This window comes from Candoia aspera, chromosome 1 (assembly GCF_035149785.1).
Source record: "Candoia aspera isolate rCanAsp1 chromosome 1, rCanAsp1.hap2, whole genome shotgun sequence".
In the NCBI taxonomy this organism is placed as follows: Eukaryota; Metazoa; Chordata; class Lepidosauria; order Squamata; family Boidae; genus Candoia; species Candoia aspera.
This window is the reverse complement of record NC_086153.1, coordinates 198,103,656-198,117,169: the sequence shown is the minus strand read 5'-3', so window position 1 is coordinate 198,117,169 and position 13,514 is coordinate 198,103,656. Positions and strand designations below refer to the sequence as shown.

The 13,514-nt window shown below is 38.3% G+C and overlaps 1 protein-coding gene across 1 annotated transcript in view; it reads right to left on the bottom strand.

Moving 5' to 3' along the window:
• Positions 1-13,514, bottom strand: part of KCNH7 (potassium voltage-gated channel subfamily H member 7) — a 325,788-nt gene that overhangs the window by 12,009 nt on the left and 300,265 nt on the right. Inside the window, exon 13 of the mRNA XM_063318289.1 lies at positions 10,139-10,307. Coding sequence (XP_063174359.1) covers positions 10,139-10,307 — 169 coding nt within the window. The remainder of the gene's footprint in view (positions 1-10,138; positions 10,308-13,514) is intronic.

Sequence of the window (13,514 nt, the reverse complement as noted above, 5' to 3'; positions counted from 1 at the left end):
TGAAATTCTATATTGAATTAACTTGGAACAAATTGTACTCTACTATTCCATTAAATGGAATATAGATATAGTGATCCTATCATTGCTTTGGTAGATGATTTTAATACAAGTACAAATAGGAAAATAAAGTGCTAACAGCTACATTGGGACATCAGGAAGATGTTTTTTTTCTTTTCCTGCCCGTTATTATTATTTAATTAAATTTATTAGCTGCCCAACTCCAATAGACTCTGGGTGGCACGCAAAACTAGAAAAAACATAAAAACAGCTAAAAACACTAACTCAGACAGCCCAGATTAAAATGATCTAATAAACAACAATATCAACAAAACAAAACAGGGGCCTTAGGCAAATAATAAACATCAATCCCAGGCCTGGGACCAAAGCCAGGTTTTTTATTATTATTATTATTATTTTGAAAAACATGAGAAACAGTAGAATGAACACGAGAAACAGGAAAAAAAATCTTGCTATCTCCTCATACGTCATCTTTAGTCCTTAAATGAAATTCACAGAGGGCAAGCATGACTGTAGTGAATGGACGTTGAGGCACAGTATGTCAAACCCTTCTCTTCCCTAACCCTAAACCAGATAGCCAGTACACAATCCCAAGCTTGCGCAGGAGTGCTCATATTGACTGCAAAATCAGTATCAAAATCACCCCTCAAAGGGGGTCAGAAGAAATTTGCCCAGGCTTGCCAAACAGGTTTTCCTAAGCATCCCATTTGGTGGCAAAATCCTTTGTTTTGAGGCAAAAGGGAGAAAGCTAGCTGAGAGGCATGAAAGGAATCAGATTCCTGGCCAGAGAATGGAGGAAGAACATCTAGGAGAAGGAGAAAGCGAGATTGCTGGAAAGACAGAGACAAGACAGAAACTGGAAGCAGTCATGTGGTCTGGACCTTCCAGAAGCACAGAGCTAATCAGCACTCGGATGGGAGCAACTACGGTAAGAGCAAAGCTAAACAAAGCCACTCCCACAACGAGGAGATGAAGAAGGGTCCCACTTGGAATCAAGACAATCTTCTGGGTGGAGAGAAAAAGGAATTCTTAGGTAGGGATGAGGCAGAGACTCTAGGTGGACACAGTAAAGCTTGAGGCCCACAGGAAGGCCAGAGCTAAGGGTCTCTGGCTGGAGGTGAGAAAAGACGCTGAATCATGTCCCAGAAATCTCCAGGGAATGAGCTGGAGCTAAGGAGTGCTCCTAAAGCTTCAAGGGAAGATTGCAATATATGTGAATTAGGGATTAGTCAGGACCAGTCTGTTTGAGAAGCAACCTTAGAGGAAATTCCTCATTCCAGAGGTAAAGTAAGAGTTTTTAGGCTAAGATGTTCAGATTATGTTGTTTTCAGGTATGCTAGTCTGCTATTTGGAAAATGTCTGTTAACTGTCTCATGGAAATTGCCTCTGATTTTTCTAACAGAGTGTATTATCTTTGTAAAACTTCAGTCTTATATGTTTTATCCTAAGTTATTTGAACCCCCACATCTCTTTCCAGCCTTCTTATAGCATTCTATTTAAGATTGCTGTTTCAGACACCGTTTACACTTTTATCAGTGCTAAATGCCTTATATCATCCACATGTTTGGGGTTTTGGTAAGCTAAAAGAAAGTTTTCCTTTTCTTTTTCCTTATGTTCAATAAAACTGACTTTTAAATCACAAAAATGATGGTTTTGTTTTCATCTTCTTCACAGGAGACAAGGCTGTTGTTCCAAGGCAACACATTAGAAACAATTATGGCCAGGACATGATGTTACAGTATTTGTTTTTATTATTATTATTACTATTACTATTATTATTATTATTATTATTATTATTACTACTATTACTATTACTACTGCTATCATCACCATCATGATCATTATTATGCCCAGAGCCAGTTGCTCTGGCTGTGAGAGTCGTCTCTCTCTCACAGCGTGATGTTAAGAAGGACAAACCTGATCAAAACATCTCTTTCCTCCATGAAGATGGGTCATGTCAGCCAAAAAGTACTACATAGCACATAACAGAAGCTGTGCCATGCACCCAGGCAGGAGGGAGGTAGGGCTGAAGGCTGTGGCAGGGAAAGCCAAGACCCCTCCCATCTCCAATACACTACATCCTTCTCTGGCCAGCCATTCATTACAAATATGATTAACACAACATGCTATCAAACCTTCTTGTAGTTTTATTTGAAGTACTACCTTTTGAGTACAGCATCTGTCAACCAGTCAGGATTGCAGTGGTTCATCCACATGTGTTCAGTACAAGCCACAATGATGAAAAATGATAAAACATGCATTGCCATACCACGATGCAAGTCCTGGTGTTTTGCACTCACGTCCCACTGGACACAAGGACACAACTCATGAGGATTGCACTGAGATGTTGCAATGTGCACTTCATTTTCCACCCCCCCCCTTCCCATGGATACCTACTGGATCATCATTCCATAGGAAGAGGTAAAGCGTTCCCGTGTATGTTCAAATACAGCTAAACATAAAGTTGAAATCATGAAAACTTTCCTTCCCTCTCTGCAAATGGATGTGGAACTGAATTTAATGTTCTTGCCTGCATATTTTATCCCTGGCAAACAACTTGGTTCTCTGGTTACCTTCCTTGGCGTCTTCCCTGTTCCACCTGACATCAGTTTTTAAAAGCTTCTCTTCGTAAAAGAAATGGCAAGCTGAAAAAAAAGTGTCGTTTTCCAGGGTCACCTCATTTGAAAGAAAGCCTCGAGGTTGCCACAACTTTTCACACAATTTTGTTGGAGAAACTTTCAGAATGAAAAATGCTGATTTCCTTTTCTTAGTGAATATGCTGTGTAGGTGAATATGCTGTGTAATAAAGGAGGCAACACTGTACTGAAGGCTGTTCCAGACCATCAGCTCTTCCATTCTGTGGCCTTCACAGAGCAGTTGAAAACCAACGTGCAGTGTTAACACATTCCCTTTGCTACTTGCAAATCCGTCGTGACATTAAAACATATATACAGCTTCTTTCTAGATGATACATTCTGATAGGTCCACTGCTAAATTAGACTTTAAGATAAAGACATTTGATTAGATAACACTGATATGATCAGAGATTTGCCACTGAGTAATGATAACATTGATTTGATCAGTATTACCATTACTCAGTGGCAAATCTGACTGAAGTGATCTGATTTGTCTTGAAGCAGGTTCCAAATAATCTTTTTAGAAGCACAAAAGAGTTTACCCAAGATATTATAAAGCTTTCTTCGTATGGGGATAGCACATCCCTATGCCATATCATAATCTGCTTTGGGAAGTTCCCTCAGGTCAAAAAAAGTGAAGTGTGGCAGGGAGTTGGGTAAGGACTCTAAAGACAAGGCTGCATTAGCCATGTAGAAGTCTTTATCAGACTTTGTGTTCCAGCCAATCTTTGCCCTAAGGAAAACTTTTCCCCTGGTTATAAGAAAATGATGTCACTATAATAGATTTCAGACTTCAGGCCATGATGCCACTGCAGTCAGATGGATATTGGCAGTCTCTGGCATTCCTCTACAATATATATCCAGATAATTGTTTAGTTGCTAAGTTAATTGCTATTACTGGAGCCAGGAGCAGGGGATTATAGAATACTTTGATTATCAGGGAGATTTTGTTTGTAACCTGCCTGGAGGGTGCCCAAGAACATTTTTGCACCTTCACTGAAGCAAGTGTTGGCAGCTGCCAAGAAGGATGTGACTGTTCTTCTCAAGAGCAGAGAAGACAGAAAAGCAATTAAAGGCACTATTAATGCTATAAATTCTGATACAGCCAAGAACAGAATATCTCAACTGGAAGTCCAGAGGAATGCAGTGGATACATTCACTAACTGATTTACTAAAGATGATTAAGACTTCTCAGGATAAAATAATGTCTCTGGAATCTTGCTTTTGCCAGGCTAACATATTGGTTGTAGGAATTCTGGAGGAAACTGAGAAAGGCAGTTTGTTTTGATCTGGAAAGTATTGGCTTTCCCAGGAGATTATAAGATTGTAGATAAGAGACCTCTCCCCCCCACCCGCTTCAGTGTTCCACCTTCTTTTTGTGCATCTGATATGCCCTGGCAAGTTACTGTGAGGTTCCTTTAATTCACCGCGAAGAGTGACATTTTAAAATATGGTCCACTTGCATGGGTAATCAAATGGGCAGAGAACAAAAATATTATAATATTTTGTTTCCCTAATTTTATTAAGGACAACATATGAAAACAAACAACACAAGAAAAAAAATAATGTGAAAAATATGGCTTGGGAGGAGAATCCTGAACCCTTCATCAGGTTTCTGGCTAACTGTATTCTGAAATTATCCAATTTTATTTATAAATCATTTCATAATAATGTAGAAATGATGAAAAATATTGTACTTCTTAAATTCCTGTCAAAAGAAGGCACCTTCTTTCTCCTGCTGAATGTTCTGCTATTACATTTGCTCTGATTGAGGCTGCTAAACTTCTTTATCTTTGGTTTTAATTCAACATTTGTATTTACTTCTATGTGACCTTGGTCATAGGCAAAGTTCATGAAATGTAGTATCTTTATAGCTGTTCCTTTTCCTAATTTCTTCCGTTCTTCCCTCCATCCCATTTCCCCTCATCTTTAAATTAGACTCTATTAAAAGAATGTCCATTTCATTAAACTTTATTTCCTTTTTCTTTTCCACTGAACAATATTATTAACAACAATCACCTGATTAGTTTTTTAATTTGTGAAGGGATGGACTGCAATGTTTGATTACTACTGATTTGGAATTAGAAGTTTTATTTTTAATTTTACCATTGCATTATTTTTATTTTATTTTTCTTACTTGTGTGTGTGTGTGTGTGTGTGTTTGGATGACATCCAGATATGTATGGATGGATATGATATGGCTTTTTCTTTCACTGTTGCCAGTGTAAACAATATCAAATGGCAGCATCCTTCTAACATGGAATATTAAAGGACTGGGATATCCACACAATCTTAGCTAACTTTAAAAAGGTGGGAATTGAAATTACCACTTTCCAGGACACATTTGGCCTAAAGACCAACATCTATTACATAAAGTTTGGGTGGGAATCTTTTATGTAAATGATAATTCCAAACATGCAAGAGAAGTTACTATTTTAATAAATGAATATGATTTTCTAAGTTGTTTGGTGAAGGAAAAATATCAGATGGAGGTATTTTTAATACATATGGTCAGATTTGGCGATGAATGTTTAGCACTCCTAAATTTATATTATCCAACAACAGGTTCTGCAAAACAAACACTTTTTAAGATTTGCACACAAAATCAGTGGACTTCATAACAGTCAGAAGTGGTCTGAATCAAACCCTGGACCCTTGTTTAGAATATTAACATCCCAAGTACCAATTATGCTGTCCAATTTATAATATTTTGGTAGATTATATAATAATAATTTATTAAACATATATGTCTTTTCGATAGATATTTGATGCTTTATTAATCCTTCCCAACAGGAATGTGCCTTTCTTTCCTCTGGATATAGGAATTTCTACCAGATTATTTCTTGATTTTCAATTCTATGTTATAAACATTTAAGTTATTAACTAATTAAAGGTACTATTATAATTTCAGACTATGCTCCTGTGATGCTTACTGCTCTGTCTAATGAAACTATTATATATTCTTTAAATGATCTTTGAAGGTATCTTTGTTGAATAATGAAGATTTTGCTAAACAAATCAAAATGAAATCAAAGTTTTTGTTGTATTACCAGGAAATAGATTTCGTCACCATTTTTGGTATGAGACACCACTAAAGCATTCATTCAAGGTTATATTACTGCATATATTTCATACAAAAAGAACAATTGGCTACAGTTAGATTTTTTGAAGAAAAAATTACATAATTATTACTCTGGGTATCCCATTAATCTCTGAATTGATATAGATCTTTGGTTTCTACTAAAGATAAAAATAACAGGCTTTGTGTTTCTAAGACAGAATTATTACATTTCACAAAACAATATTTGGGAAAAGGTACGAAATCTAGCAAGTTATTGCCTTTTGGACTGAAACAAATTAAACAAAATAATATTATCTCTTAAAGATATAAAAGGGAAAGTACATACATATTTCAGGCTCATTAATTAGCAGTTTTTAAAATTCTGTTCAGAAATGGGTCATATTGATTCTTTATCAACAAAAATGAGATGGAGTCCTTTTTACAGAAGGTGCGTATACCACATTTATCAAAGGATCAGGTTACTAATTTTACTTCGTCTCTTTCACTTCAAGATATTGTTACTACAATTATATCTATGACATTTGGAAAGATTCCTGGACCTAAGTCTGAGAGTTTTCCAGCTGTTTTGTGATGGAATGTGTTCTTGAAGGATAGGGTGATGTGGTGGATTCTGTCGCTGCCGCTGGTTCCCAGGGAAAGAACACATTCCAGACTGGTAAGAGGCTTCACAGCCTGGACTCTGTTGATGGGAAGGTTAAGAGGTTCAGGGTAGCTCCTCCCTAGAGCCCTTCTGGGTTATTTCCCATTAGGCCAGTTGAGTAGCTTTAGTCTGGCAAGATTCTGTCGATATGGTGAGAGCAAAAAAGAACTAGAGTTGGAGATACCGGCTCAGCTTGGTTCTTGATCTGGTTCCAATCCTGACATGATTACTATAAAAATGTATTGGGTTTTGTTTCTTATTTTACTAGAATGAAGTTTTTTTCAAACAGATCCCTGACTTTTAGTTTTAATGAGGCATATATCACAGTTGTTTCTAACTCAGAAAAGAATATCATATATGTTCTACAGGCTAGAAACCAGGAGACCAAGAGTTCTAGTCCTGCCTTAGGCACAAAGCCAGCTGGGTGACCTGGGGCCAGTCACTCTCTCTCAGCCCTAGGAAGGAGGCAATGGTAAACCACTTCTGAAAAACCTTGCCAAGAAAACTGCAGGGACTTGTCCAGGCAGTCTCCAAGAATTGGACAAGATTGAATGGATTAAAAACAATGTTCTACTTAATACATCTAGTTTTGTGATAAACGTGTATATAAAGATTTTAACAGCTATTTTTGTCTGTAGGATGTTCTTCTAGTTATAGCACACCCAGCTAATGAGGGCTATATATAGGGTCATCCTTTTTTATTTTTTATTTTTTTTTGTAACTTCAGATAGACAAGTGCTATAATTACCCTAGACACTGTGAAAACTTTTGATGTGATCTCTTTGTTGCTTTTGAGGGAGTTTTGATTTATTTTGCATTTCCACTTAGTTTTATATTTTGGGCTCCTATGATTTATCCAAATTCTAAATCACGGGTGATCATGAATAGTGTATTTTCTTTGATTAAACTGATGTCAACATATATGACAAGGATGCCTTCTTTGGCTTTTTAATTTGGCTTCAGAGCCCCTTGCCTATGTAATTGAAATTTCTGAAAATATCAATGGGACTATAGTTTGGGAAGGAGAGAATAAGATTTTATTATAAGCTGATGATATTTTATCTTTTGTGAATATACCAGAGATTTCTGTTCCTAATTGCATCTCGTTAATATTGGAGTCTCCTGGAGGAGTAATTCAGAGTTGATGCCATTGGGTTAGAGTAATACTGTAGAAAACAGTAATTTTGAATCATTTAGTTTTTCATATTTCATTCTAATTGTGCTTGCTAGTCACCATATAGATTCTTGAATAAGCAGATGGTTGGCCCAGTCATCCATCTTTTTAAGGACTATCCAATAATTTGTTATGGTCTACCCAAACAGAAGCCACTGTATAATCAATAAAGCAAAAATAGTCTTTTAAAAAACTGTTTTGCCTGTTCTATTACCCATCAGATGCTAGGAATGTGATCTCGGATGCCTCTGCCTTTCTTAAATTCAGTTTTTACATCTGGGAGTTCCTGTTCCATGTATCACTAAAGTCTGGATTACATAATTGCAAGCTTTATCTTAGAATATGAGATAGTAACATTATTAGTTTAGATCGATTCGGATGAAGCTGTTCTTAAAACTTTTCCATAATTAAAAAAGAGTTTCATTTAATGCAGAGTAGTTCTTGGCTGTATATTCAACTTAGGCATTTGTGGTGATGCAATTTCTACTTCTGAAGCTCCACAAAGGTTGTGCAGAAAATATCTGTAGTTTCTAGGCTAGTAACCCTTCTTTAACAAGTATTAAAGAAACTGATATTAGTTATTTATGTGACCTTGAATGTCCTGTTCTAATAAATCAGTAGAAGATCAAATTAAACCAAGTGAAATGAAGTTAATACAACCAACTTTTTTGTTTTGTGCATACTGAACAATTGTTTACCCAGGTCCTTTTTTTTTTACTTCCTCCCTTTTTTCATTTTTATTGCTAGCTTATTAACTTAGTGGGTGTGCTAATCCTGTTGTATGCATTTGTACCTTTTAATTAATTTTTATTAATACAAATAAATAAAACATTAAATCAGCTTCAAAGAATGTTATCTTCTGTATTAATTGACAACATAAAACTGTTCCAAATAACTTCAGATACTTTGTTTATGCTGAGGAAGAAACAGAACATAGCTTGCATTTCTGTATTTATTTTATTCTTACCAGAAATGTGTAGACTGTCAAAGCAGTAGAAATCACTGTTTCTAGCATTTTTTCCCATGGTTCTAGGGTACATTTGGTTTGGCTGCTATGAAATGGAGACAAAATATGCTAGATAGTCATGTAATTGATAGTAAGCTGAGCATAAATATATTTTATGATGCCTTCTACTTTTCTGGGGATTGTTCCATATCATTATTTTTACTGTCATAGCCAATTTTTATGAATAATGCTATTGGATGAAAGAGATATATTCTGAATTCTCTGAAGCAGATGCAAGTCCACAATAGACTAGGCTGCATGAGCATTCAGCATCCCTTAACCTTACTTGAATAATGCCAAGAGCATGGTCCTTAACCAACACTTACAGTAATGCATTAGACAATGAGAGGTGATGGAAAGAAGAAATTATATAGAAAAAAAAATCTAATCTATACAATATTTTACAAAGGGAATACATTAAAGGTGTGCAGGTTGGCTGGAGTATAATTCAAAAAAGCAAGTCAGATTGACTCAATGCTTTAAATCAAAGCATTGAAGTGGACTGATTTGCTTCAATCAACTGCTTTGATCTAGAGGAAAGGGTCTTTTGCATGTGCAATTTTTTTTATTGTCCAGATTAAAGCAGCACAGCCGTGCGAATCCTAATGCAATGGTCCAGAGTCCTGTTCCAATTCAGTGCTTCACTTTAAAGAGGTGTTTCAACTGGATCTTTGTTGAAGCAAAGCAACTTCTGAAGCCCTGCAAAGCTTTGTAAATGGTTTCTGGAATGGCAGGAATAGATGTTTAGCCACTTAGGGTGTTTTTCTTTCTTTGGCAGCCACATATTTCTCCTATCAGAGAATGAACATTCCTGCAATTAAATTTAATGGACCCTTCAGTGACACATTGCTCATTAATTTAGTTCCTCCAAAAAAGAACCAACAAAGTGAAATGGCGAACATCTACAGAAGGAATAACCATACGTAGATGTTGCTAGGCTTTCCACAATGCTTATTTAGGCTTCTGGGTGCAATTTAAGGGGCTGGTTATCACCTATAAAGCCATTCATGGTAGGATATAGGGCTGGGTCTTGTAGGAGCACCTGCCAACAATTGATTCTACTGAACAGTCCCAAATAGAAGAATTCCATGGAGTACCAGAGACCTAAAATGCACTCCATAAAAAAGTTCAGGGAGGTAATACCATCACTTTAGAAAACCATTGTTTGGTAAGGTTGGTTATGAAGCATAATAGATGCTCAAAGAGCAAAGAAAGGTGTGTGTGTGTGTGTATGTGTGTGTGCCAGCAAGAAGAGTAGATTGACTCACTGGGAAAACTCTATACTTGGCAGGCCAGATTAAGCTACGTGCTGGTGGTTCCATGGCACAGGGCTAAAAATTGAACTATAAAGTTGGAAGTCTCCAGTTCAAATCTAATGTACCCATGAATACTGCATGAACTATTGGTAGCCTCAAGAGGATGCTTCCTACCTCCAACCTCAGGCCCATTTTGACGCTAAATAATAATTCAGTGACACGGATCCAGTTTGCATGGGTTAGTGAAAAAAGAGCAATGTCAACTACTGTCAATATCAAACCTGTTGAAAATCCAGCTTTGCCTTTTCCTCATGTTCGTTAGTTACCTGCTGAGTTGGTCTTGAAGTAGATCTAGTCTCTGCTCCACTTCACCATAGTTGATTTCACTTTCTGTTTCAGAGATTCCCCAAGTGACATGAGGTAATGCAGATGGGCAGGATGATTCTTGGTGGCTCCTGCTGTGTTCTTCCTCCCAGATTCTTCTGTCCCTGATGTCTGCCAGACAAAAAGATGACTGAGAGTGAAGGTCAGCCTAATGCAGATATTATTCATGTTTATTTCTTATATTTCTAATTCATGCAATAAGAAGAGGTTGCTTATCTGTTATTGTGGTCATCTGACTGATCATCTGCACACTCACACATAAGGCTAATCTGTCTGTGCAGAAGCCACTGTTAGACTAGAGGGAAGTGCACTCCCTAGCCAATATACTCCTGGGTTTGTTTCCTGCCTTGTTCCCTCTGGATGCTTGAGATTGTCACAGCAGTCTTAGGTTCCTTTCCATGGTAGACACCTGAAGCAGGGAAGGTGGATGGATTGTATGAACTCAAAGAACTACAGTTACAGGAGAACAGCCTTTTTCATGATCTCTGGGCATCAGACATTTCAGTGAGTAGCAAGTTTATTGATGGAGATAGATAGATGCTGGAGCTAATTAAGAATGACAGACAACTACAGCCAGAGTAGTAGGATGAAATATCCAGGTGTTAGTGGCTAATGGAGGTGGAAGGCTGGATCAGAACATTCTCCTACAATGTTGATGTATGGAGGTCCCTGCAAAAAGCAGCTGAAGATACAAGCACCTGAGCTGAGAGTGCCTGAAGACCCTCAGAGGTTTAGGATAAATCCATATAATCTTGAGCAAGCCTGAGTGTCATGTTCACTGATTCAATGTAGTTTATACATCGTAACGTTTCACATGCCATGGCGCTGACGCACGTTTCTGTTTGGGAGGGAGCTGCTGTGGGACCTTGTACCAAGCTCTGTATGTGAAATCAGTACAATGGAATGTGTTTGGGTTATTTTCTCTGTTCAAGGCCTTTTCCCGCAGACCATCAGAAACCGTTAGGAGCACCTGGGATTGTGAACTCGAGAAGATTCTACGGGGGGAGGGATTTCATTTGCACTGAGGGTTTTTAGTTTGAATTTGGTGCGCTTTCATCATTCTCAGCTTTCTCTGTGATCCTGCATACTATTCTTTAATAAATCAGATATCTTTGAATTCACACTCATGAGTCTGATGGTGTTTTAGAATAGGCAACCATTACACTGAGGTCCTCAGTGCTGCTGCTACCAGGATTTTGAATACATTTACTAGTAGAGGTATAGGAAGTGGCCTTGAAGGACAGGAAGAAAAGCTGCTACCAAGCCAGTGATCAGATAAGCAGCGCTTGAGCCTGTTCCAAGAAACTAATTTGAAAAAAAGTCTCAGACAAGCCGCTTCCTAGTTCACACAAAGATAAAGTGAGAGAGGGGGAAGCACATTCAGACTCACAAGATTCTGTTACTATACAGGTAGTCCTTGAATTATGACCATTTATTCAACAACTGTTTGAAGTTACAACGGTGCTGAAAGAAGGGACTTATGACTGGTCCTCGAACTTCTGGCCATTGCAGCACCCCTGAGGTCACGTAAACAAAATTCAAGCACTTGGCAACCAGCTCACACTTAGGACAAGTTGCAGAGTCCTGTGGTCACTTTATCACCATTTGCGACCTTCCCTGCCGGCTTCCCCTAAGCAAAGTCAATGGGAAGCTTGCAAGGAAGGTTGCAAGTCGCTGGGGTAAGTCTCCCCCCACCTTCTTTTTCTTGCACACACCGCACCCTCCTTTGCTCACCCCCCCCTTTCCTCAGGCTGCCTGTGCTCACACTCTTTCCCCAGCCTCCCAGCACTCACACATACAGACACCCCACCCTCTTTCCCCAGCCTCCCTGTGCTTGCATGCACCCCACACATTTCCCTGGCCTTCCTGAGCTCATGATGTACTGCAGCACCCACCTCCCCCAACCTGTGCGCAGCCTGCACTTGGCTTCCCAGGGCTTCCCCCACCTCCCTGCAGTACCCCCACACTCTTGACCTGGGACCCTCTCTGCTTTCCACTTAACGACCCATGTGTCTGGGGTTACGACAACAACCAGGACTGCCTGGATTGCCATCGCTAAGTGATGCGGTCATGTGACATCGTGCTTTATGACTGCATTACTTAGCGATGGCAATTCCATTTCCAATTGCAGTTGTAACTCGAAGACTACCTGTAGCTGTTACAATAAAAGTAGTCCTGACCTACATGGCATTGATTTCTTAGACTGGTCCACCTTGTAGGGCTGACATTACTACAGAAAAAGCACCAATGGACATGGCAGGAAACAGGAGCACTGTGTGTCTTGACTGGGGGAAACTTGGGGGAAAAATAGTCAGATACTCATTATAGTTTTCCTCAGGTTTGTGTTTGATAAACAACACTTGCCTGACAGTGCAATTTTCAGCCTCAGAAGACAGATGGAGGAGAATAATAGCTTTTCCTCTATCTATCTTTTTGCTCTGAATCAATCCCTTTGAATTATTTTTCTCTGCAGGGAAAAAAGCAGCTGTATAAGGAAGGAAATTTTGAAACTCCCCAAACAAAACCCAACTATACTCTTTAGTTACAGTCCTTTCCACAGATTGTAATTCCCTTTGGTTGCTTTTGTTTTTTTTTTAATAAAAGCACTTTATTTATACATTAAGAAACAGGGTTCTTTCTATATATATTTGCACATGAACTCTCATGGTATACAGCCTCTTCATTCTGTTCTGTTCACACCTTAAAAATATCTTCAGAAAACAAATGAGAAACAATACTAAAATAGAAATTCACAACAAAATCAAACATCAGTGAGAGCCAGCACATCTGGTCTGCAAATATCTGGATAACCACTAGATAGCTGCAAGAGATATAGAAAACTCTAACTCTTTGCTGCCATCTAGTGGCCAAGAAGTAGTAGCCTTACTCAAACCATGTTATCAAAAAGCCCATAAGCCTCATGGACTGGTCTCAAATAAGTACATTAAGACAGCTACAAACAACCATGCCTTTTAAAAGCAATGAAAGAGGGTCTCAGGCGCACATACCAAAAGGAGGTACTTCCATAATAATACAGCTGGCACAAAAAGGGTCCTATGGTATGCGCTCACCAGTCTGATTCATTTTTCTGGCAGGCTTTTGCATAGGCCTCTGAAGCTGTTCTGAGAGTTCAGGCAAGCTCTCATTAATTCAGAGTTTTCCATTGAGAGCAGAAAATACGGACTGCGATGCAAATGTCACTCCTGACACAAGATACTAACAATATTAACCAATACTGACCCTGTAACTCACTGTAACTCATCATATCAATAGGCTCTATTTTCACCATCACTGTTTACGTTGTAATAAAAACTGATA